This window comes from Lepisosteus oculatus, chromosome 2 (assembly GCF_040954835.1).
Source record: "Lepisosteus oculatus isolate fLepOcu1 chromosome 2, fLepOcu1.hap2, whole genome shotgun sequence".
Classification (NCBI taxonomy): Eukaryota; Metazoa; Chordata; class Actinopteri; order Semionotiformes; family Lepisosteidae; genus Lepisosteus; species Lepisosteus oculatus.
In genome coordinates, this window is record NC_090697.1 from 46,831,374 (window position 1) to 46,858,603 (window position 27,230).

The 27,230-nt window shown below is 35.2% G+C and overlaps 1 protein-coding gene and 1 long non-coding RNA gene across 3 annotated transcripts; one reads left to right on the plus strand and one right to left on the minus strand.

Annotated features, from left to right (window-relative positions):
• Positions 1-255: 255 nt before the first annotated feature.
• On the minus strand, positions 256-12,114 carry tfap2d (transcription factor AP-2 delta (activating enhancer binding protein 2 delta)). Of its 2 annotated transcripts, none has more exons than XM_006625858.3 (8): positions 11,888-12,114; positions 10,669-11,166; positions 8,848-8,908; positions 5,904-6,069; positions 5,171-5,289; positions 4,836-4,977; positions 4,520-4,633; positions 256-2,997 (listed from the first exon to the last, which is right to left on the minus strand). In XM_006625858.3, exons 1-8 carry the CDS (start codon positions 11,924-11,926, stop codon positions 2,778-2,780), a joined length of 1,359 nt encoding a protein of 452 aa, XP_006625921.1. In that variant the 5' UTR covers positions 11,927-12,114; the 3' UTR covers positions 256-2,777. The 2 variants fall into 2 exon arrangements, with proteins under 2 accessions (XP_006625921.1, XP_015202382.1); XM_015346896.2 differs by lacking the exon at positions 11,888-12,114 and adding an exon at positions 11,337-11,414.
• LOC107077347 (uncharacterized) lies at positions 12,098-27,230 on the plus strand. The gene is made up of 3 exons (XR_001478395.2): positions 12,098-12,416; positions 22,698-22,820; positions 26,495-27,230. It is a non-coding gene; the product is annotated as an uncharacterized lncRNA (long non-coding RNA).

Here is a 27,230-nt window from a genome sequence, read left to right on the forward strand (position 1 = left end):
TTTGTTTCAAGACAGATCAGACCATTTGTCTTCAGCCTACAAAACAAATGTGACAAATGGTCAATGGAAAGGAATGAATGTCTCAGAAAGAAGTGTTGCTTCATAAATGTTCAATAGCATTCGCCTTTGGATTTGAAAACACACAATATCCAAACTTTTGTCTGCAAAAAAAAACGAATTATGTAAACAATAAACTGGACAATGTTTTATTTGTGACCAAATAAACACAAATTAAACTTACAGTTACAACTTGTTCATATATACAGTACATTAAACAGGTCTCAATATACAAAAACAATTATCTTTCAAGTACAATTTAAAAACATTATACTTAATCCCTTGATTCAAATATTCAGAGTCGGTAAACGTCCCATTATAATGATTTACTTAGAGTCAAATTATAGTTCTGATATTTATATATAAAGAAATATAAAATTGATATTAGCTGTTGCTCAACCCAATGTTTCTTTTTCTCAAATAACACCCATAAATGATTTACAGGTAGGTTGTAAAAGAGCATTCCAGAATGATAACAAATTCATATACCAGTAAATTGGATTAGCAAGCAAAATAGTTTCAGCAGTTATAAGCAAGAATCTACGCTACCTACATTTCAGCAATTAAGTGGTGTACAAACCACTGGACACTGATCAGTTTCTTCTGGGTGCTTCAAAGGGAACTTCAGCAGCACAATTCACATACTGTAGTTCATCTTGGAAAACTCAGAATGCTAAAAACGTAATTCGTAACAAATAATGCTACAGTAAAGAGTGGGTGTCTTATTCCTGTCTTAAAAAAAGTAATTCTAATGTTTGATCATTTTAAATGATCCTGTACTATAACAGCATAATTGTTTGCTTTCAGATGTAGTAAAGACACTTATGACAAAGTCTCCAGACCAACAAGGTGCAGAATAAAAATGCAACTGGAAAATAATTCTAACACGCATTCTGTTGATCATGGATGTCTGTGAGCTCCATTGATTCAGTTAAAGGTCTACAAGGAAAAGTACAAATTGAAATCAAGACACAAAGAAGGAAATGTAATTGTGCTGTTCCCAGTTCTCTCCCCCTCCAGGAGAAGGCCATAGAAACTTGATTATTTTACGTATTTATTTGATACTACATACAAAATCAGTTAATTTATACCACATACCACTTTTCATTTTAATTTTAATCGGACACAAGTTGGACTCACTTTAAATGCAAGATTTCTTTCAGTTTCCCAACATTCTCAAGTATTACAGGGGCTGTTAGAGGGGGAGCTAGCTTTTGGGGGGATTTTACTTTCACTTCTGATTTTATTGTACCCAATAGCATGTTTGTTTGTTTTTTTCTGTCATACATTACTTGAGTAGAAATATGACTCTGCATTCAGTTTATTATGGAGGCATACATTGTCCATATAGCAACTGGAATTCTTAACCAATTTCAAAAGTAAAATGATTTTCAAAATCAAAATACATTTGATTTCAGTTCCCAATCAAATGGAGTTACTTTTGAATACTTACAAGAAGTGTCATGCATCTTTTGGGTGGTTTGTTTTATACAGAATAAGTAAAACAAGATGTCTAATGCTGCTTAAAATGTATTGTTGCAAAGGCCTTTTAGCTTAATGAAGTAGAAAATGCTACTAGACTCCTAATTGATTACAAGCAATCCACAAACATTTTAATTCTGCTGTATTCAGTTACAGTTACTAGAAGTAATAAGCAGTATGGTGCACCTTTGTAAGTTGTATTATGTTTCATAAAAATGTTGTGAACTACAAGATCCTGTTAATATTCTCTATTACTAGAATAATACAACATTTATATATTATTAATAATAAAATATATTGGTAGTAGTGTTTAAATATGAGATATAGGCTATTATTAACAATATATAAACCTTAATAATACAAATAAAATTATTAAACTACAAATCCCAGTATATACTATAAGACTATATTATAAAGCAGCACTATGTCAAAAGTGTAATATAACAGCAATTTATTTATAACAGCAATTTAAAAAAAAACATTAGTTATTGCTCAGAATTAAGATATTCATAGAATGTTTGTAATCAATTGATCCCATCATAAGTGTTACTGGAGCAATCAACTGTTTCATTTTTCATTGGATGCAGTTGGTATAGTTTGCTCAGTGTAGTAAATGGTTAACAATATAAAGGCTCAATGGAAGACCCAAACATACTTGGTCCAGAATTAAGCCAAATAAGGCACCAAATGATAATTAAATAGATAGAGAAAAGCTGATGCTTCACACAACACACAGTATGTTCATTGATGCAAACAGAATGAGAGAATAATATACAGTTTGTTTCTAATTATAAAAGGCTTCAATAAAAAATCCAGGTTTATTAATATACTTTGAAATATTTGTAAATATTAAATGTGTGTAATGTATTGCCATTTCAAGCATTGAAAAAAGAGAGATTTTCTGATATCCTTGCAGCTTCCGGTGTTGTTTAAAATGGGCATGTATATGAGTGATTTCTTGTGAACTGTTAGAGAGCATTGACCCTCTTGTCTCTATACTGTATAACTATATACCCATCTTTAAGGGAATGCTATCTAAAACTCAGGGACTTCAGCAGAATATCGTGTGTATAATGGTGAACAAAAAATACTACAAGCACAACATTCAGTATTTAAATAAAATGTGGAATTCTTTACAATCTTACATGTGTACAGTCTTCTTAGAGAGTTTGGTCCATTGTGCCAAAACTATAAAATCTTCAGCAGCAGAAAAGCTCTTTCAACCACGCAAGCATGTTCTACTCTGTCTTTTCCACTTTGCCATCTTTAGACTGGGTTTCTGTTGTTTTCCGCAAAGGAATTTTTTCAGAGTTGGTATTAATCTGATTGGAGTCCGGTGAAGCACCGTTTTTGTTTGTAGAGTGTTTCTCTAGGTAGTTTAGCATTTCACTTAAAACAGTTTGAAAGGTGCTGAGAGCAGCGCAGATAGCTGGGGTTCCAAATCCATGTGTGATTAGGCTGAAAAGAGAAAATGTTACAAATGTTACGGAAAATGTCATGATTCCACGGATAATTACATGTGTGCAAAATAACGCAAATAATTCCCATTAAACTACAAATTATGCAATCTGTGAAAATTGCTTTGTTTTGACATTTTGTGAAGAATCTATCATAAATCCATGCTTTTCAATACCAAAAACTCATAAAATGAATACTTTCGTAATAATGTGCTCTCGCTCTTTCTGTGTTTGCATGTGATCTAAATCAGACGTATGTTGAGAGTGTGTGCTTGATAGTATCAGCATTCTTGCTCTAAGGGACTGCAGCCTGGCTGTGTAAAAGTGTTATCTGATTACTGTTATTAAAAGGTTTCCTGTATGCTTAGTAGGAAAATACACTATGGTTTTAAAAGTTGTTATGCACAGACTCCGTTCCTCTGTCCATTATTGCATTCCATGGGTAGTGTGAGCTAAAACAATATTTCCTATGGATACTTGTGCTGTCTATGGACAGATTGATGTACAGACTTTCCTCCTGAAAAAGTATTGTACTGTACCCCCTCAAAAAGATCCTTTCATTTTCCGATCAACTACTGTGATCATCTGGTGATTCAAGCCACACTAATTATAGGTACACTCTCTGTGGCACTGCCCAACAGGTAACCAAAAATGACCCCATGGAACATGAACGGATTGTCTTTTACTTTTGAAATTGCCCCAGGAAACATTTCATACAGCTCCCTTATACAGACTTCACATGAAGAATGAACTGCAACCCTAAAGATCAGGTCTTATGGTTTCCACACAATGTACAGGCATGTCACCACCCATGATTTGTGCCAGTACATATATTGAAGAAGAACAAGTATCCTGGTAGATAAGATTCTGAAATACAACTTGACTGAAATACACCTTTAACCCGATAAGTCCTGGAATGATGTCCCCTTGAAACATTTTGTAATATCCCTGGAAGTTTATACACTAAAAGTCTGTTATGGCTTCAATTGCAGATAAAAGAATGGGAATTGAACTCAAGTCTGCAAACTGGGAAAGCAGATTACAAAAGGAATTAATGTATTCCAGAATTTGATTGGGACTAAATGGACAAAAACATATGATGATGCATGAACTTGTGTGATAAAATGGTGGACATGATGTTTTGATCAATCTAGATTAGATCACGTGTTTTTCAATCTTTTTCAAAGTCTCTCTGCATGTAAAAATGTGTATGCATTATGTTTTTACATAGAAGAAGGTACACTAGTTGCAGAAAGGTTAACGCAATCTAGATGCTATAATATAGTGAACAGTTTTGTGGTGTGCCAGTTCCAAAGAGTATGAGGAGAGGCCACGATTTAATAAATAATGATCTAGAGAATGTGTATTCATGGTTGATAGTATTTATTATGTTAAACATAATTTGTGCTGTTAGCCTTCCTTAGTTGCTCAATTACAATATCCAGGTATTACCTACAATTATGACCACTAGTCACTTGTATGTAGTTTACCTATAGAAAACTACAATCCCTGAAAGACCTTACCTGAAGTGTGTTAGGTGTCTCTGAATATCTAGGTCAAGGATGGGGGTAGGTCTCGAGGATCCAAGCGGAGATCTGTCTTGGCTTAATAAATCTTGGAATTCCTTGCAAATCTGTCTGAAATTAAAACATTTCGCATTTTTTTCCTTTGCACCAGCAGTTGCAGTTGAACATTTACTGTATTCAGTACGGTAAAATGTGGGGGAAAAAACAGTGTTTTTCTGATTGATGCCAAAATTTTAAACCAAACAGGCTTCACCGTTCTATTTATTTACCTTATCTATGTTTCTGGGGGTAAGGTAAATCAGCTTGTGCTTACTTTGTGGCTAGTATCATTTTCTTCCGAGCTGTCTGCTCTTTCTGTTCGATGTGTTGTCTGGCTAGATGCTCCCCCACAGCTTTTGTCGGAAACTCCGTTTCACAGGTGTAACCGAAGTCCCGGGCCAAGTGAAGAGCTTCACCTTGAAAATGAAACTCGATATGTGATTTTGTTTTCGAAACATGTTAAAAAAATACAAGTATTAAGAGTTAAAATACAATCAAGACGTTAAAGAAAGAGAGTGTTTAGTCCCAGACAACGTCTCATACACACCGGACAACTGAAAGGAGAAAATGAGCAATTAGAAAGATAAGCAGAATTAACTAAATACTTACCTTCTACTAGAGACGTCAAAAGAGTTACATTTGCCGCTTTTCTTCTTCCGGCAGGTAAATTTAGCCCAAGTCTGTCCAGTTTTTCTCTTAAGCAGCGACCTCCATTTTTGGATTTTGCTCTATTCAAAACCATAAACAAAACAAGACAATTAATTGAATTTTCTTCCACCGTTCAATAAAATGTTGTTTTGCATTGTGAACCACTAATTTTTAACTAAACTAAACATAGATCATATGTAGGTTATAGGTTCGTTGTTCTCATTAAAATATACCCTTAAAGAATTTTAATTATGATAGCATTAAGTATTTTTGTTATGTAATGTTATGTAATGATGTGACTTGAAAAAAATATACGTTTTCATTCCAGATAAACAGGTTACAATTTTGAAATAAAATATGCTTTAGCTATTTTTACCGAGTTTTAGTTGTATTTGTCATGGATGTCCTCCGTTTTAGAACTCATTAGTTCCTAACTGGTAACGCACTAGGCTAAAACATAAGACCACGTATAGGTCTGTAACGTTTCGGCTGTGGAGCCTTCTTCAGGTGTGTCAATATGTTTTCAGCATGGAATAAACCTATACTTGTTTCTTGCAGCTTACGTATCCTGACGTAGCTACTTACAGTACTTGTACTAATACAAAAGACTATCAATGTTATTATTATCATTATGATTATCAACATTTGTACAACACGAATAATTTGAAATTACGTTCATAAATGCGCTTGTTACCTTCTTAAGATGCCCCCCAGTAGAGACGCGTTGAGGCATTCTGGTGGGGAGAGGCGTCTTTTAACTTCTGCAATTGTTACTTTATATTTTGAAGTTGAGCTGAGCAGCGAAAGCCGCCCTGGCACGGAGCAGAACAAATCTGTTGGATTAACAACACATGTACCCCCTGCAACAAAAACAGACCCATCGAAAACAAATAAGCAAACTTCATTTACAATGTACCACTATATCACAATCAGATAACAGCAGTGTACTACATGACGTAGTACGTTTTGGACAGGCATTTTTTTTTCCCAGAAAAGCCGACTTCAATCATAATAATATATTGTACAAAGGGAGTTAAAGTAAAAGAAACCTAACTAAAAATAGTAGGTGACAGGTTAGCATGCAGCATGCGGCCTAAAGGTGCCCGTTTAACAGGTTATCAGTCCTCAGCAAATTTGTGTGTAGGCTACGGCGTATGACAGAAAATGGGAATGCCTAACATGACAACAATTCTTAAATCATTTCAACACGCGTTGTAGTATAAGGTTCTCTCGTGAGAGAGGTTCGCATTGCAACTTAGATGTTCTCCACCAATGCAAAGTGTGAGCACTACAGCTGATCGGGGCAAGCTAACTCTCAAGGACTGAAGTTAGATTCACTGAAAATTAGGCAATAGAAAAAGTACAATTGAGGTTAATGTGATACTTAATTTGAGCGTAATCGAAGCTGAGCCCTAAAAGAAGGCATTTAAATCAAATAAGATCTGACAATGTTTCTGGCTATGCATTAATGCCTCTGCCTTGGAATGTCAGTCACCTCTAAGCGATTTGACAAACCCAAGATCTCTTAAAGCATGCAGAGTTCAGATCATATTAATTCCCCAAAAATGTTTTGATTCAAAGTAGTTTGTATTTTATGTTGCCAAGGGCAATTGAAAAAGAGCTATTGCTGGTAGTCTGGTCCTCTTTTCATGGCCCAGAGGCTATAGCAGTATTTAAGCTGCTGAAATTTGCCTGGGGCAGCGAGGCTGAATGATCACAAAGCGAATCAAGTGCTTTTTTAGGAGTTTGCCACGAAGATTTACAGAAGGAAGAAAAAAAAGACACGGGCCAAATGTCATTATATTGTTTTTTACATGTTTAAGGTGAGCCCACCACACAATTATAATACATATAACATGCTAACTTAATTACCCAAATATAAATAAACTGAGCACATATCACAGCAAGTGTGGGGTAATACATGAAAGAATAGGCATAAGCCTGATCAAATTCTTAAAACCTAAGAGGGATTTCTAATGATTAAAAACACAGACGACTTCTCTAAATAGGAGCCTCGTTTCTTGAGTGATTTCTTTTGAAAAAGGGTATCTGAATATTCAACGAAGGCAAAGCTCCAGTCTGTATGAACAACATTAATATGATCTCTGCTGAATTTGGGACTGAGAAACATTAACATATCAAAGCAGGTGCCCGAGGCTAGAGAAGCTATCGATACAGGAGCACTAGGTAAAGCAAAGATTATTGGTTCTGATGGTTAGAATAGTGGAGCTTCGGGCTAAATCCTGCACACCATTAACTGGAAGTGATAGCACTGGGATCCCGGCACCAGCCCAAAAGAAAGCACAACACCTAGACAGAGTTAATTAAAAATTGAGAACCCAGGATATATCCTTTGTTTTTTATTAATGTAAAACTGTGTATAAACTTTATAATATACCCAAGGTTGTAAAGAGAGATTTTAATCATTGCTCTCAGTTTTCGGTTCGCTATAGTGGGCGATTTGTAAAAATATCTATCGAATTTTTTAAATAAGGCAAAAAGGGATACAATCTGTGATTGATCCCCTAGTGAAAACCTACCATTACTTTTCAGTTAGGTCTACACACTCAAAAAAAATGCGCTAAAATCAATCATTTATATTAAACAAGTAAGGCACGCCTTTTCCAGTTAAATTAATAAAAAAAAACAGTTCTGAAAATAAATCGTTATTATTATTTTACTATATAGGTAGTATAATAATATTACAATATTATTACTGTTGATACTTTTTGAAAAGGAATCGTGTTTTCAACAGTTTGTCATTCATCTTTTTGATTGCTTAACAGATGAAGAATGTCACCGTTTATCATTAGTCACACAAAAATAATTACATAATATATAAGGTCATATTGATGTAGTTTTAAGTAATATTCTAGACAAATTCGTTTAAAAACAAAATATGGGGAAGATGAGTGTATAGTTTTACACGCTACTGAACTAATTAAATTAGATGAATTAATAAAGCTTTAATATGTGACTATTTGTAGGGACGTTTCTAAATGTAGTGAGACTAAAAGTCGTATTTTCCCGGATCCGCGCTTCTCCCAACAGCTCTGGGAGCTTTTAAACAAGGATTTTTTGTATACAGTGCAATAATAAGACTTTTCTTTGTACTGTCGGGTTTATTTTTAGATTTTATACAAATTCCTCGTATCTCTCTAACTAGCTAATCATAATCATGATTATTTTTTTAATGTTTTATCATCATTTTAATATCGTTTTAGTTTAATGGTGTTTAGAAAACACCAAACATTTCTATACTCAACAGTACATATTTTTATTTTCATTTTCCAGTTTCTTATACAGTAAGTATTGCTATTATTTATTTGATTTCTTAGAGTTATATTCGAGATATATTAGTAATGTGTTTTGGTTTATGAAATGCGCAGTTTTATCTCCCCGCAATTGTCTGCTTCGATTAATTAACCAAAGTAGGTTTAAGTCTGAAATGCTTTTTATGAAAACTAAAAGTCGGCAAAGTTTGAACTGAATTTTGGCATTCTAACACAAAATCGTCTCGCTGGCACAATCCGGTTTTTCGTTGTGTCACAACAACAATTATGAAATTAAACTTGGGCTTCCAAATGTTTGAAAGAGAATGAAAAAACAACCCCAGCTTTCAGAAAGAAAAGTCTTACCTCTTCGAATTACTCCGCCTTGGCCATTTAAGACTAATCCACACTGGGTTTCCACTGACCCCTTGGAAAAAAAAATGAAGAGAGATTTTAATAACAAAACAAATTAAAGAAAGAACAGGAATTATTGGAAATGAACAGTATCAGCCTAAATAAGTGATAGAAATGTAATAAGTTAATTAAATTAAACCGTTAAACGTATCTCGTATATTCATGTAAGATATTTATTGTGTCCCAATACTACTACTGCCCACTACTAGGAATAATACCTAAAATGTTACTTGATTTTGAATAAAGTCACGAGTTTTCCGTTTTGGTAAAAGCGATTGAATATTATTACTAACAAAATCAATAAAAACAACAGCAATAATAATAAAATGGTGATGATGATGATCTCATCCAGACGTGTTTATCTAAGATGTAATCTGTAACAGTAACATGCTATTATTCTTCATTAAAATTAATTAATCCTTCCAATAGGCCATGGTCACTATTAGGGTTTTAAACTTTTGTTGTGTATACTACGAAATAATTGTAAAAAAATAACTTCTCTGATTTTTTAAAAATCTAGAATACCATATAGATTAGATGTTGTAAGCCTTTTTAACAAATTCTGGGTCTATTTTTCCTATTTTGCAAGGCTAAAGTGATTATAAAATCAATACGCAAAACTCAGAGATCAAGCATAAATTAAGCTAGTGACTACGAAAAGGTGTGACAGTTTTCTTTGTTAAGCATGGAAAATCTGTTTAGGAGATTGAAAGATGCAACTCTGGCCACAAGACTGCTTGCATCTGTTCATCTGTCTTCGGGCTGCTGGCCGTGACCTGGCGCAGTTTCACTTTCTATTCTGTTGTAAATATATATAATACATGAAGTATTCTTGCAAGAACACTTCCAAGAAATTATTATTGTAAATGATAAAATATTATACATTTAAAATGATCGTGAATGACTGCTCAGCAAAACATAATATAACCTATCTGCATATTCGTGTCACATATCTTAATATATACCTGAACACACACGAAAAACAGCCTTTTAGTGTTAAAGGGATGTGTTCTAGAGCTACCCGTGTATATTTTCGAATTATTGGCAATGCATTTCAAGTGGATAACAAATACAACAATTATTAAATTTCTCTAAAAAGTTTGTCAACGCCCTTGTTCAATCGACATTGCCGTGATCGGATGACATTGCATAAATAACCAGTTGAGTGACATTAAGTCGAAAATTGGATAAACTACGGTGCTCTTTTGCAGAGGATTTTCCTTTTGTTCGGTCTTTCCCAATCCTCTAATCCCTTCTTTTGAAAAAAAAAAATACTGCGCTTTTCAATGAGGAAAGGGGGAAATGTACAGAGAAAAGCGGCAGACGTGCTGCAAATTACTAATACAATTTCAATTCTGGTGAATTGTTACCCTCTCGGTTAAACAAATGCCAAAAGAAAGAAAGAGGAAGAAAAATAAGCAAAGAAACAGTGCATTATTATTATTATTGTTATTATTATTTGAAATTATATTAAAAGCAAGATAACTGTAAAGGCTAAAAACCTTGCTTACCTCGTTTTATAGTACATTAATGATCAAATCAAAATATTTTAAAAACATTTTTTAAAACAAGTGCTGCACAATATGGTCATACCTCTATTAGCCAATGGAATATTTTAATAAAGCTCAATCACTCGTCCTTTCTATTAGTATACATATATATGTGTGAGTCTCTTTGGCCCCTACAAAAAAATGTTCACAGGGTAGGTTCACTCCGACATCGTGTGTTTGATGTGTTTCCACTTTAATTAAATTTTTATGGGAGGATATTTACCTGTAAGTCGTCGGCTCCCGGCGGTGGCAGACCCAAGCTCGATCCCGGCAAAAGTCTCTGGTCTGGGTGCATGCCATACTGAGACCCATGGCTCATGAGAGAAAGATCGTGCCGGCGGTAGGCATCAAGGCACCCTAACTCTCTCCTCTGCTCATCTAGGCAAGAGGATTTCAGGGCTCGAGCGTTATGAAGGTTTATAAAATCTGCAGGTTCCCCATGGTGGATCTGTTGGTAGTATTGCTGGGAATGGTGAAGAGAATTCAATGAGTAGGCATCTGGGTTAACAGCCGGGTGACTGTGCTGGAACTCATAGTGGAAGGATTGATGGTGAAGTGGTGTATACTGGTGATTTGTGGAGAAATAAGGGGAAGCAAATTCGGTTCCTGTAGTGGAGTAAGTTAGTGGCGACGACGAAGAATAAGCGACAGATGAGTTGGCCACAGATTCCAGGCATCCAAGCTGCATCAAACGGTAGCTGTTAGATCCATCATGACGTATCTGTAAGAAGAGGAAAAAAGAAAATATGAGGTATGTCATTTACAATACCTTGCAGCTACCAGTATGCAGTCTGTTTGCTCTGCGTAAAAAAAAAATTCAACATGCTAAAAAATGAACTCATTGGAAATCCAGCCTTCCAAACACAATTCAAAGTCCGCTTTAAGAAGTACCTGATGGCTGTGTCATATATCTGAAAGCCTGGAAGGTACGAGAGTAAAGCACCCCTACGTACTTCTCCAAAAGCCCTCAAGAAAATTTTACATGTCTATCATTCGAGTTGAAGTGGATTAAAATGCTATGTAATTCTCCCTTACTTTGTAGCTCAAAGGTAAAATCCCCATACTGCCGTTCGTTCATTTGCAGGTAAGCAATGCATATGAACAGATTTCAAATGATAAACATGACTAATTTCAGTCTTTTTATTTTATTAACTTACCGATGCACAGTTAACCCTCATCGGTCCTTGTAAAATACAAGCAAGTGGAGTTTAACATCAATTCCTGGGTAGTACATAATGTCTGTTACAATCGTCTTCATTAAAGCTATTTATTCTTTATGGTATTATGAAATTTACGTTATAGCAACTGTTGTAAAGTAAGGAGTGCCTTTCCTGGCGACAGATGTCATAACGAATTTTTCTGTTATTCTGTACCTTATCTGGAGCAGATTTTAATTAAATATAACGGTTTCGTGGGTGAATAATAAATATGAAATAAAATACCTCCGCATCGTGAACCAGTCCCGGAAAGGTTGTTGACATTTTTGCGATCCAACACCCGGTTTATCGCTCTATCAGATAAATGCCCTTAAAATCCAAAATAGATTTTCAAGAAAAAATAAATAAATAAAAAATCCTCTCTCAGAGCCTTAAAACCTGGATGAAATAAATTTCCCCTCTGCACAAAAGCAGCTCCCTGGTTCAGATTTTGTACTTGCTGGGTATTTCTTTAGCTGATGTCGTAGGTCCCTTGGTAATATAGAAGTTTTGAAAATTAAGCATCAGCATAGAGAAATGGGAGGACAATAGTGGAAGAGCTTCATCCCAGGAGACAAGGAATAAATATTGTATCTTCGCCTAATAAGGAGCCAAGTAGTCTTTCAACATTTTTTATGATATTTTGTGGACATTTCTTTTTAGTCGTTTGTGTTTTCTTTGCAAGATCACTTCTAGTTCCTCGCATTATTCTTTACTGTTATTTGAAGACACGGCAAACCATCGAAATTACATTTTTGGGATTTTCAACAGAAATGTAAGTTATCTTTGAAAACACTTGCATCAGTATGATTGTTATCCTACCGAGAAAATAAATCGAAAATATTTTAGCCTGATCTTCTTTGTCTTATTTCTCCAGAATATTTTTTTTCAACAATTGACTTTTCGTTTGCGATTTCGTTAACGCCTTAAGGGGATATTAAAAAAAATGTAATATATATTTATTAATATAAATATTTTGTATGCATATTCATGTGTATATGCACATATACATATGTATTTTAACGATTTGTCCTTATAAGAGAAGTTTTATTGTGGTTTTGGGCATTTTACTTCTTTTGGAGCGTGGATGCAGTTTTACAGTATATCGAATTAGATATTATTGTATGTGTTTTTGGTTATTTGATCATTTACTACAGTCAGTGAAAATAAACAGATGTCACTGCAAATTAAATGAAAATTAATGGGATATAAATGTTTGAATACATAAAAAGAAAATCTACTTGGGACGAAACATATTTTAGAACAGCAAGTGAAACGTTTTTGTTTTGTTTAACCTTTCTTTATCAAAACAACCACTAAGATAATGTTAACTTGTGTAAATATACTTAAATTAGCCCTTAATTCAGTTTGATTCTGTATGTTTAAGGAACACAAACTCTTTTGTTATTAACAGCAGGCGATCACACATTAAACTACCCGGTAAAATAGAGTCTAAGCTTTTGGCGGGTTTATTAGTCTCTCTTCAAGCAGGCTAACAAGAACTGTCACCCGGCCCTCTTTGCTTTGTAAAGATCGACAATGGCACACGACTAGAATTTAACTCCATTGTGTGAAGTCGAAGTGTGATTATCCAGGCGTGCACCGGGGTCATCACTCAACACTTCTACCTCGTTTTATTAGCCCGATAGAATATAACTGGGGGGTACCTTTAGACATTTTAAGACAAAAGATGACCGAATTGTGAAGTCGTGTGAAGCCGCAAATAACTGACTTAGCCTGTACAGTACTACGGGACAAAGATCACTTTTCACCTAGGAACATGATGAAGACTGCACAAATATAAGAAAAACAAAACAAATAATTTAATTTATGCGTTACAAAAATGAACTTCGATTGGGATTCATACGTTTTGGTTTTCAAAAGCACCAGCGAACTGGCGATTATTTTTTCACTGCCAACTTCTGAATGATGTGAAATTGGGACATACAAAACTACTCGTTTAAAAACAAAAATTATACTAGTATGGCTCGACCTGATATTTAATAAGTCCTCACGCTCTACACCACTCCACCCCTCCACACACACACATGCCCACCCACTTCCCTACCCCGACCTCACATAGTCTACAAATATGACAGATTGTGCAGTCACTACTAAGAAATAAAAAGAACAACGTTGTCTGTGCATGAACTCGTTGCCCTTGCCTCAGATTGGCGTTATTAACGTCTAATTTTCGTGTTTGACTGGATATCCGTCCGTGTGTAAAGAAAGTGGCAGAGCAGGCAGTCAATCTATTTCTTATTTAACGAGTAGAACTGGGTAGTTCTATTTGCAAGGTTCAAAGCGGCGAAGCTTCATTGAGAAATAACTGATCACTGAAGATGGCGTTTGAGCAACCTAAATGTAGTCTACGTGTTTCATTTTGAAATTTTAGTGGAAGTTCAGTTTTACTAGTTTATTTTCTGTTACAATTGTTCACATTTCTGGTAGCTATCGGTAGATAAAGTCAAAGCGTTACATTACATATTTCTAACGTTTCATTGATATAGTGATAGTGGGACGAAACCTGCTAAAATCGAAACTCTTCCAGGCTTTGCATGGTTGTCCATATGATGCATGACTAAAAGTTGATCAAATTAGAAAAACAATATTTCTGCACACCACGTAAACAGCAGTGTAATTTTCCTCTTGTGTTTACGACCTGTATTCTGTTTTTCTCTGCATTCAAGTACGTCAACCACTGTATTATGGAAGAACAAAAATTATTCCAAGATCACTCTACCTGAAATAACCTTACGAAAAAAAAAACACAGTATTTTGTGCTTTAGGCAAAAGGGAACATTGAAAGAAACTGAATGGCAAATCGTGAAAGGTTTTTTTTAAAAAAGATTAGGATCCGATGAGCAAGCTCAGCGCATACTGTATAAGCGGGGTACCAGTTGCATGGTAGACGTTCTCTTTACAGCTTAATGCAACATCGGCTCAGCACACGTCGAAGATTCTGCTGTGCCATATGTACAGTCCTGGTCAGAATTCCCTTCCATCTGTTAGGCTTGTCTGTGATTTTTAATTCTGCTTAGGGACATACATTTAAATGCGTACCTCCGTGTTTTGTTGTGGCTTGTTTCATGGTTTTCTATTTCATTAAATAAAATGGAGACCTTAGGCCTAAACCTGACAGTATACATCCCTTTTCTATGTATAACGTGTACCGTATTTTGCATTTTGCCTGGTCACATTAAAAATCATAACAACTTTGGAGTAAAGACTATACAAGGTACATAGACCACAATGAGGAAATCAATGTTTTTCCAACGCATTATAGTAATTTTCTATAAAACATCACCGTGTTTGTGATTGTTGATTTGAAGACAGAATGGTGTTGTAGTTGCTTGAATACTAGACTTTATTGTTTTTAATAAAAACAACGTAAAGAACTGCAAATAAAGAACTGTAAAGAGTTTAGTAATCCTTACAGGCATCACAGTTACTGTAACTATTCTACAATAATTAATGTCTGTGGAACACATATCAGCAACTGTGGCATTTGTTCATTGTAGACCAGTACCTCAATTTTGGGCATGACAGTAGCTGCTGGTATTTTGTGCTTGGATTTTACTCCGACTTTCTTTCTAATAGCACGATGCTCTGTCGTTTTGATAATTCGGATATTGGTACTTGGTCTTCGTGCTTGGGCACGTGTTTTCCTGTAATTTCTTTCTAGGACAAATTTCATTAGATTGACGACTGCGAAGAGAGAGGGGTTAATTTCTAATTTCTAAACATGTTTAACTACATTTTGAAGACCATGTATAGACTTTTTATGCTAGAAGATAAATGAAACCATCTGCTACGCGGTGAATTCAGCCTCTAGAAATAATAATCTAATAAAAGATGTTTCGGAGTGCTTACTGTGGAGTTGTGAGTTTATTAAATATGCTTTTAGGATGCTAAAGTTCATTGTACGTATGTGAGACATATATGCATATATAATCTAAGTATTAACATAATGCTGTTAACATCGACATTTCTAGCGGTTATATGAATAGGCTACATAAAATATTAATTCACATTTGATATTTAAGCTAAAGCTAAAATTAACAGTTTTAAATAAGATTAACAACTCTCGAACTCTAGAAGCAAATATCAAGAAATCATGTTTACTGTGCATTAAAAATAATAATGTCCGTATATTGTATTTAACATGAAGTAGGCATCTGCAACGTACAGTACTAGCAAAAGTCAAATGTATCAGTACCGATCTACTACATTCTAGTGAACAATCTTACTATACAAAAATATGTAATGTATCTATGTTAAACACGGATAACAAAAGACAAAGTTTTCAATCTTTAGCATGGAGAAGTCACGGTTTCAAAGAGCTGGAGTTAATAATGTAGAGTTTTAACAGTCTTCCCTCCTGTCTGAATTACTATCAGGTGCTGTGCTATAGATTGACGGCAAACCGCTGTGGGAATTAGGCAAAGCTCAAGTAACGTGCAACTTTAGGAGGGCTGAGGTTTCGCGATGTTGACTCGGGTATTCATTAGGATAAAGCTTAACAGCAATAGGAAGAATTAGACCACGTACTTTATTGGAAACTTGTGCAAAGATGCCCTGACAGTTGGATGTGAAGGGTTACATTAATGCTATAGCAAATATTTCCAAATTAGTTTTCTGAAAGAATTAGATCAGATGGGGGTTTAGTAACCGGAGACTAAGAACACTCAAACAACGAATCTTTAAGGAATTGAACAGCAGATGAGTTTCCAAGATTTATCTTTAGTACTCCTTGATCTTGACATTCATCCAGTAAAGGTTCGTATACAGTACTGTATGTTGATACTACGCTGAAAACAGAAAAACAAATGCCCTTTGTTTTAGACAAATATTCTAAGAAGTCTGTATTTTTTCTATAATGTGCTCTGCAGGAACGAATTCGTTCATACTGAAGTTAGTAAGCTCGTTGAACTGGTTGAGTGAATGAAAATCTCCTTAAAAGGACAGTGTTACGTCTACGTCTGTGTTCTATGTTAATACATTGCTTCAATATAACACGATACCCCCCCCCCCCCCCCACACACAAGAATATTTTTTTCCTACTGATGAGTTCCAATCTGGTGACAACAATTTAAACACCAAAAGTGTTAGAATACTAAAGTAATTCTTTTAATCAATATTTTACACAATGGCGGAAATTATTTACTTTGTACAAGGTCAAAGGCAAATCTCAACTCAGCCACCCGTCCACACACACAAAAAAATCAAAAAACAATTGCAGACTGATGTTTCAGAAAGAAAAGTTTGTGAACACACTTTGTATATTACTTAGATGGCTATGTTATATATAATTTTGTTTTATTTGTATGTGGACATGAACGAGTATGCTTCACGTAAAACTTGATACGAGTTCATATTCCATTTTTAAACAAAATAGGAAGCAGCTTCCACTGTTATGGTGTGTGCATGTATTGGATGTGTGTGTGGGTGACTCATACAAATAAAAAAATGTTTTACTGCAAGGTTTGCTTACACACATTTAAAAAGCCAAGCATCAAAAAGAAAAAGTATCGGTAACAGGTGGTCAGTAATATTCAAATAGTGCGATTACAACAATGACTTCTGTTAGAATACAAAATAAGGGTTGCAAAGGAAGGCAGGCTATGTACAGTAGCTTGTTTGGTTGAGAAACAAATGATAAACACTCCCCGAATCATGCTTTTGTAAAGTAAATCTTATCATTTTAAACAACATGCCTTCTGACTAGACATTTTATGTTTTATTATAGATTTAATATGATATGTGAATGATGGTAAGGAATTAGGAGATCAAACAAAATAGAATGAATACTAGTTTCATCCTCAGTGCTTTCTTTATTTTATACTCTAGATTTAAGTGTTGTTTAGCGAGTTGACTTTATTTGTCCAGAGATTACCTTTAATGAATATATAACTAACAAGCTAACAAACAATGAATATGACACTAACAGATGAATATATATATGTGTATATCGTTACACTTTTTATGTATCAAGCAACATACAGTACGGTGTTTTAATTTATTTTAAACGTGTTAAAACATGAAATCAAGTTTTGCGGAAAAGTTAAAAAGGTGGTCTTATAAATCCACGCCATTGCATTATTTTCACATAATCTTAATGTCCTCAATAAAGAAATCTTATTAATATTTTTGTGTGTGAGCAAACTTGAATTACTAGTGTGACGTAAACTATAAACGTTCCCGAGTCTGTAACGGGGAGAGATAATTTTACTTTACAGATGAAGAGGTCAACCATTTCAGTCTCAGGCGGTCAGAGCTGAGAAGAAAGACAAATGTAACTGAAGTTTATTAAACTAATGAATCTTTTGTGGGTTCTTGTGCCCAGGTCGTTACGTTGGCTTTGTTCAGCTCTGGTTTAACTGCTTGAAGAATGAGTGGACCTGAAAGGAGCTGTTCATTCAGAACCAAGCAGCCACGTGCCAGCTGAGCGCCAAAAAACAAAAGGGCTAAATACTGTATTAATTAAAAAGGGCAATCTGCTCCATCCTCCCTATGCAGACAGAGTCTAACGGAAACTGCATATGGTTTTGTTAATCCGTTATCCTAAATTATTGTTGTCATGGAGCTATTGAAAAGCAAAAACAGTGATTGGAGGTGAGGTATTAAAAATCTTACAGTTATTCATCACCGACCGTACTGTATTATTGTTCAACGGGAAAGGTCAACCCAATGAATAAGATTCAGCCTATTTTTAGATAAAAACAATTAGCCCGAGGGTACTCAGATTTACAAGTACAGGTTGAAAGCACAGGTTGAACACTACTGTATATGTATGATAACTTAATGAGAATAGATACATCTTGAAGCCGGAAAATATATCAATTGTTGCGTAGTTTCCCGGTTTTTTATTATGGATTAGCCCTCAGAAACCAGACTTGCAATTCAGATCCACTGAATGTAAATTGTTAATATATTTTTTTTAATGAAGATGAACAAAAAGCTCAATGCTATCATTTTAATGGTCATTTTTTGATACACTGACGGAGACATATTATGTTGAAAATGTTATAATTCCCTACAGATAAACGCAGTTAAGAAAACACTATAGCAGCCTGTTCAGTGTAAGTGCTTGTATAATAATTATTCGTCAAATCGTACGCGATGCATAGCCACCTAGAAAAATAATAAGTTGTGACTGCTTAAACTGCATTAAAAGTTACTTAAAGTTTATTTTGTGAACAATTGTTTTACATAAGTTGCCTTGCATAAAGACATCGACTAAAGCTTTATTATGTGGATATTAGATACACATACAGAAGGGTATATAATTTGAATTTCCAAATAGTACAAACATTGGTTTCACACGTGGTTAAGACATTTACTTTCTGCATAATATATTTGTTCATCCACAGATGTCCCCATAATAAAATAAAATGAGTCCATCCTCGAGCAATTATTACACCCCTTTTTTGGACTTTGTTACTCTTATGAATGTTCTTACTTCAGGGAGATTTCGCATTGGGAGAAACGGAGAAAATCCATCAGCTGTTTGTGTCATTGGTTCTTTCCATTGCACCGCAACTCCTTAGTTCTTGTACTATAAAAAACAAACCTTTCCTCTATGGTGTTGAACGGTGACAAACGTACGTCTACTGTTGGAGAAGACGTTGAAACATTCGCAAACAAGTTTGGTCTAATCAATGAGCATTTTGACATTCAGACTTGAATGCAGTGCTTACTATATAAAAATACACACCTGTGATATCAACTATATAGTCTCTTGATGCATTTCACTCTGTCAGCACTCAGCTGATACGAGTATATACGTGACATCATGAACATTGTTCATCGCCCATTCATCCGCCCTTTTCACACTAATTTCGGACATTTTCTCATACCATAAAACGTTTTTACCATGCGGAGTAGTTACTCTCCCTTGAGATTCACACGGCTTTAAACCTTTGCTAAGCAAAAAGGTGACAACTCCTCAATGTTCTGTAAACATTCATTTTGCTAGTAGGACAGCAATCTTTACAAGACTACTTCTTACTACCTAGCAGCAGACAAAGGTAAGTACTATGCCAAGAGGTCAGAATATGACGCTGTCGTGCCGCTCAATATCGCACACAGTTCAATTCCATTAGCGATAGTAAAATACACTTTCTGAGTTAATCAGAAACAATTATTTGGCGATGCCAAAGTAGCCTTATAGCTTTATTAATGTCTACATTGGAACAAACAAAGTTAATTGCCAGAAGTAATCAAAGAGTCACATAGATTTGATTGGCAAATATAACGGATTAGCTACTAAATCACCTCATAGCTGTAGTAGTGTATAGTTTAGGTTGAGCTGTGGTGATCACAAGACTGGTCAATATGAATTAAAGACAGCAACGCCGATTTCTTCTCATCCAAATGACACCATATTATCACTCTCTAAATAGCTATGGCAGTAGACAACAGTAGTGGAAACCTGGAGTAAGTTGTTGATAAGCTACATACATTTCTACTATAAATTGTGTCTAAAACATATTTTGCACAGCATGGTATCTGGACAATTTTATGTACTTTTATGACAAGCTTCTCTTATCCTTCTATCCCTCCTTCCTTGTCTGACCCACACATATCTTACAAGTTGCAAATTGTGTAATAAACATTTAGTAGGATGTACCTATTTCTTCTTCTTTTTTATTTAATCTCAAACTCATCCAAAAACAGGTTTGATAAACTATATCCTAAAATTTATATTTAAATGTTATGTAGTTTAATTTTTTTTTCTGGCATTGTGTTTGGTGCATTTAATGAAGAAAGATAAGTTTGTGACCTATAATTTGCCTTCTTAATGGTGTCTGTTGTGGAACAGAGGATCATTTTTGTAGCTTTATTTATTAACGATAAAATCTGTTTTTTATATTTGTGTACTGGACTGGTCACACTAAATCTGCATGTTCCCCAAAACATGTAGTGGTGTATTAGTTGTATAAAGTGAACGAAAAGCCATGTCTTCAAATAAACGAAATATGCAAACCATGCACTCGATAAAGAACAAAGAATGTTGATTTTCATATTCCATAATTGACAGATTCAGAAAAAATGGTAGTTAGGCAGACAAAACTGGTTAATAATGCCGCTTAGTCCAATTAGGCAGTCAGCTAAAACTTTGTTGTTGTTCTTAAGCCTATACACTAGTCAGCAATGCCTGTACCCAAATGGAAAATCATATCAGCCCATTTTAGGAGATTTTTGGGTGTAGAGCTGTGAACGTGGAGAACGATGTACATTTAAGTGCAAGCTATTAGTTTTGCTCTTTCACAGGGAGATGGAACAAATAAACCCTCTTTCCTAGTACTCTTGCTGCTAGCTGTAAAATCAACCCTTTTTCTTCTCATGAAGCACACACACACTTGAGACAAGTGGGTTCTGCTCTTTTTCTTTGTAATTTGGAATCACATATTAGTTCCTATCCTACAGTATATCCTTCCAAACTGGAACCATCGAATGATCTTTCCTCCAGATTTGGTATGACAATCCTTGTACAAGAGAAGGAGAAAAATGACCTGTGTGTACTCTCCTTTGAAGCCATTCATCATTTAACGAACTTCACATTGCCTTAGAGGAAAGTTACTGCCTCTCGGAGGAGCAGCATATATCTCTGTTATGCCACTACATTTCCAACGTGTCCTGTTGTTCCCAGGATTTGCTGTGGCATTGAAAGTTTGGGGAATACAGTCTACTTAAGTCTCACCTGGAGGTGTTCATCCAGTTGTGCACTGAAGTTCAGGGAATCCCATTCGTAGTGAATTATTGACTTCACCTAGGTTAGAATCACTGTTGTCTGGACCACAGAATTCATTGTACCCTCTGAGCAAGCGCCTTTACTATTTGAAGCTTTCAGCTGGCTGCCACTGAATGCACCCATGGTATAGGTGAAGCCTGCAGCTTATTATGAATACGTTGACAATGTGAGTAACTGTTTTAAGCAACACACACATCTGCTCCTGGGACATGCACAAAGAGCTATGGGATACTGCTGTCATCCATTTGATACTATCTTGCATGAAGTCATCCATTTGATATAATCTTGCATGAAGACACTTCTGGAGTTTCCACTCCAGATGAATGACACTAAAGCTCAGCACAGCCTTCCCAATGTCACTCAGGCCTGTGCACTGTTTTGATGAAGCCGTACTCCAGCAGCTTTTTTTCATTGATGTCTTACAGTTGTTTCTCATTCCCAAGCAAAGAAAAGTTAAGCTGGTCCTACTCTTCAATATGGCACCTTACTTTCAGCTGCACTGGAAAAGGAGAACTTTGGGAAAGCACAGTGTTCTAGGGTAGTGCTTCTTTATACTAAGAAGGCAAGAAAAATCAGCCCCAAAAGTTCTGTGGTCTCACTCCTAATGACTGAAGTCTGGGAAGCAAAGAACACGTTCAAAGGACTTTTGTTTCCTGTTCTCAATCTGTTAATAACTTTATCTATCCTCTGTCTGGATAGACAGATACTTGATTGATCCTGTGAGGTATAGTGTGCAGTATAGTATTATTGTTATAAATGGTTTCAGGAATAACTATAGGTCATTGTCTGGGAGATTATACACAAGGTGTTTGGAAGTTTGTGTTGCTGTGTGATTCAACCAACCATTTTCAATAACTTAATGTTAAGGAACATAGGTAGGACTATACCCTTGTAAGGACACCAGTAAACAACATACACACTGTAGGGGCAATTTAGAGACAAAGATTACCCTGAGAAAGTGAAAAGTGTGGGAGGAAACTGGAGTATCTAGATGAAACCCAGTTGAACTTTGGGAAAACATACAAACTATAGATCCATAGTGAGATTTGAACCCAGGACCCCAGGGCTGTGAAGAAACAAGAAGCACTGCTCAATCCTGACGACCCTGAATGATGTAACAAGATAATATTGGATATCTGACATTGTGGACTTGTTTCTGGAAAGTTCAAAAGTATTCATTGCACAATGATGAGATTATAGTCTCCTATTTTCCAGAGAGGATTATTATATGTTAGCTGATTCTTTATAGTCATCTTCTATATTTTGGAGAATCTTATATGTTTTTCTGTTTTCCTACAGCATCAAGGAGAGGGGCCGTCAAATCCTCATCACATCTTTATGTGCTTTGATTCTCACAAAATTGAAAACTTTTACTGCTAAAGGAGACTGCAAAAAAGACATCTATAGACTTTGAAATATTAGGTAGGTGTTGAAGTATATAATACAGTACCTTATTTTTCTCATTTTTGTTATATACAGTAGAAAATATGTTTTTAAACAATTGCCTTTTAAGAGATTATTATTGGTTTTTTTTTTAATTATGCTTTATTGCATTGTACTGTAACATTACCAGAACTACTTAATAATATGGTACAGTGTCAAGGCCAACATTTTTACCTCCTAGGCCCTCAGCTGACATATTTCATGATTGGCTTTTGATTTAAAGGATCTCTTTCTAGCACTGTTCTGCTGCTGTCTTTATTATAAATCTGACTTAGATGTGAAACCCCGCAGGAGAAAATGTGGTACATTTTTTGAATTGAGGCTCTCTTTCCAGTAGCTCTGAACTTCTAGAACTCTAGAAATTTCCTTAGCCTTTCAAATTCTTTTTATTTTCTTTTTAAGAACTGGCTTCCTAATTCCAACCCAGATAGGATTAGTTGGTTGAATATTTCTGTGTACAGATAGCTGTGAGACCTGTTTAATTTTTGTGCTTATCAGTTCTTTGGAGCTCTTGGGTGGAGAGAGGAGTGACCAGATTCCTTAAGCATAGTAACGTTTTTTGCATGCCTCGAGGTAGCCTAATTTTGGTATGTTTGATATGAGATCACTGCAGTATGTCTGATTCAATTCCAGACTTTGAGGAACTAAAGGTGTGTTTTCTTTGGTGAATAGCACATGTGAAAAAACAGTCAAATTGTACATGCTTTTCTAATTTTGGCACCAATTATGGATTGATGAAATGAGGAAATAACGCATTTTATAAGGAAATTATTGAAGCTAACAAGATTGAGCTGTTTCACTCTAAAAATGATGTTTCTTACAATAAAATGAAGAAAAAACTAAAAGGGAAAAACTACAGATGAACTTTATTAAAATTATATTGAGATATGTTGTCTGATAAAAGCAAAATTCATTGTCAGTTTCTGTGCTTCAATTCAGTACTTAATTAGAAATATGCTATTGAATTTAGCTGATGAAGTGTCAGTGATATGGTGAATTAAAAATATTTAAAACATTGGCCAATGTTTCTTTTCCATAACAGTCCTAAACTCTTTGTGTCCAATGGCTGAAAGAGCAGATTTATTTAGAATATAAATGCTTTTTGTTTGCAGATTTTCAAATTCCACGTCCACTAACACATTTTACTGCTCAATGCTATAAATGTTGTAATAATTAACAAGAATATGACCAAATTCACACCAATAGAATTTACATTACATTTCTTTACACCAAGTCACCTCTTCTAGTAGAATTTCAGTTCAGGCAGTTATAAATTATTTTGTAAACATTTACATTTCCTTGCCATTCACACTTTAGCTTTCTGACATTTTGGTCTCGTTTTAAAACATATTTCGTACAGTAAGATTTAAACGGCTATAATTCTGTTTGTATTAGCACGCTATCAGCGATAGTGTGGAATAGTCATTAGGGTCTTTAGTCTCCAGATTTCACGGTCATGTTTTCAAATCTCAAATGGTGACCAGAAATCAACCCTCCTGTAGATATTGGTATATTTTTGTATGTTAATAAAACAGCTAAGTTGTACAAGTCAATCTGGCTAAAAGTTCCAGCCAGACAAATGACAGAATGATACAGAATTGTCGTATTTCACAACATGAGACATACAGTACATTGAGTTTTCTGAGTGAGATGCAAGTGCTTTGTGCATGTGCCTGATTTAAAGAGTGACATTAAAGCCATACTGTTTCCTTGTGATTGTTTCTGAAATGGTTTAATAGTTATTTTATAAAATAAAAATTGTGAGAGAACTACTGCAGGTGAATCATATCCAATCATGAATTAAAAATGACACTAGCTATATACAGTAACTGATACAGAAGCCCCATCTATATACAGTATGAAAAGGAGTACATACCATTTTTAGTGCTTCTGTAAAACAAACATTTGTAACTTATATTTTTCACTTTCTTTAAATGTCTGTAAACCCCATTTAGTCTGATGGCTCTAATTCTGTTTGTATGATGTACATCTCCATTCCAGACAGGAGCAAGTAGATGTTAATTCCATACTGGTAAGTAAAAAGACATACACAGCATTTTGAGCTGTTGAGTCTTGTTCAGTTGTGATGGAGGGAGAGTAAGGTAACAGGAATATAAAGCACAGGACAGCAAAGGACAGAATAGCGAGAATAGCTCAAAGGTGAGAAAGAGTGTTCATAATTAGACATACTTCTTTTTTAAACCATAATTTTAATTATAAGTAAAATAATAGTTTATTTGTGAAATCCTCTCATTTATTTTATTTGGCTAACAATGTACACAAGACAGTCTTTCATACATAGTTTTCTGTGTCGGAAGCAAGATTTTAGATTTTCAACCATCTCCCCCAGATTTCCCTTCATTTGGAGGATCTTCTCAATCTGCACCCATTCAAGACTCAAAATCCAAATCGTTGTGTTTCTTCGTTTATGGGATTATGCTGTACGTCTTCCTTTTCAGCCAACACACGCTGATGCTCAACTGCAAGCTTGTTGTTGTCCGCATGGGAGAAGTACTATGCTTCCTTCCCAACAAACAGTGAGATAATAAGATACATATTATTCCTATGCAGTGTTTAGTATTTGTGCCTGACAGAGCCAAGGCCCTCGGTTCAGTTCTGGACCTGGGGTGCAACCTGCATGGAGCTTGTATATTCTCCCCACGTTCGTGTTTATGTGGGTTTCCTCAAGGTGCTCTGGTTTCCTCTTACAGTTCAAAAACATACTGGTAGGTTAATTGGCCTCTGGGAAAATTGAGTGCGAGTGTCTGTGTCTGTGTCTATGTTCGCTCTGTGTTGGACTGGCATCCCGTCCAGGATGGCCCCTGCTTTGCGCTCGTTGCTTGTTGGGATAGGATCTGGCTCCCCCTCAGCGCTGACTTGAATGAACCAGTGAGAAAATGGATGGAAGAACAGATATTATTTCTTCTAATGCTGTGAGTGGAAACAAAAACAAGACTCATAAGGAAGGAAGTTGGCATAAATAATCGCTTTCCCTTGTTTGTTATCAATGACTGATGAGGTATCCATAAATGTGATTGTACATAGGCGATCAATGTAAGTGAAAACTTCACGTATTTTACATTATTTTATTAGTTTAAACAATGCAATGTGCTTAACATGAGATATTTTAGTTTGACTCTGATGGCATTGTGGGTGAATGTCACATATAAGAGTACTCATTCAACAAAAATGATTGAGTAGTAGCTGTTTTCTCACAAACAAACATACATTCACCAACACATAAATCTATAATTTGTTTACTAGTAATTCCACATGGAACTGTTGAACAGTCACAACTGAATAATGTTTATTACCCAATTCTGTGCTCCTCTTATCCCAATGGCGAGTATGGAAAGGTAATTTGGTGCTGCGTCATCTATTTTTCTAGTCATGATACCCAGAACTGGTCAACAACTTAATTTACCAAGTTTGCCAGCAGATTTCCTTCAGGCTTGATATGACACTTCTCCTTCTCGATCCTTTTACCCCAGAGTGCTTTGATCCAGAACATCTGATGACTGCTGTACATAGATTGTCTCTGAACTCTAAAAGCAAACATTTGCACATTGATAGCTGTGAGTCCACACGTTTTCTTTGTCTTCAACATTGCAATTTCACACCTTTTCATTGGAGTTTCCCTTTGTATCTTGCAGTGCAGACTTCAGCCACCAGAGTGCATCTTGATGTATGTGTGTTTTAAGGACCCTCAGGCAACCACCCTCAGGGATAGGATTACCTTCAGCATTCTATCAGTAGAAAATGGATTCCAATATTAAATGTATTAGGTGAAAGGTTACTCTTACATGCTTGCTTTTATGTACAGTAAGGTTGATTGGGTAATTCCTTTGTAAGCTTTTAAATGAAAGCTGTTGTTTATGGATATGCACTAATCAGAGGAGACCGAGACGTCTTTCAAGAGCTCTTTAACAGAAAAATAAATTTCATTCTTTTCACCTTCAGCCAGAAGAAAGAAACATGAAAGACAATGCTTTCAAAATGAAATGCTACTTAGGATTCTCAGAGAGAAAAAGAGTTGTCCTAAAGCATTTTTCATACTGCTCTTTATGTTTACTAGATAAATCAGGTTATGTTACAAATAAAAGGGGTAAGATTTTGATGTATTGTCCTTAGTTTGATAGTTTAGCTTGCCTGACATGACCTGAAGGTGATGCTTTTGAATTAAGCCTTCAAAATGTGCATGTTTTTATTACTATAAATGGAAGTTAGATGCTTACTGATGAAATGTGAAATTATATAATAATAGACTAATAATCAGATTTAGAAGACAATTTTATTATATTATTTTATAGCTGCTGTTAAGAACAAAAGACATCAGAACCATTTTGGTCTTAGTCAACAATAAAGGTTAGCCATCATTTCTGAAGTTCA

Excerpts from the sequence above, each read along its gene's own strand:
- tfap2d (XM_006625858.3), bottom strand. The coding sequence starts at position 11,926 with ATGTCAACAACCTTTCCGGGACTGGTTCACGATGCGGAG. Across the intron at positions 8,909-10,668 it reads CGGGAGCCGACGACTTACAG|GGGTCAGTGGAAACCCAGTG; the intron begins GTAAATATCCTC and ends TTTTTTTCCAAG. Across the intron at positions 2,998-4,519 it reads AGACACCTAACACACTTCAG|CCTAATCACACATGGATTTG; the intron begins GTAAGGTCTTTC and ends TTCTCTTTTCAG.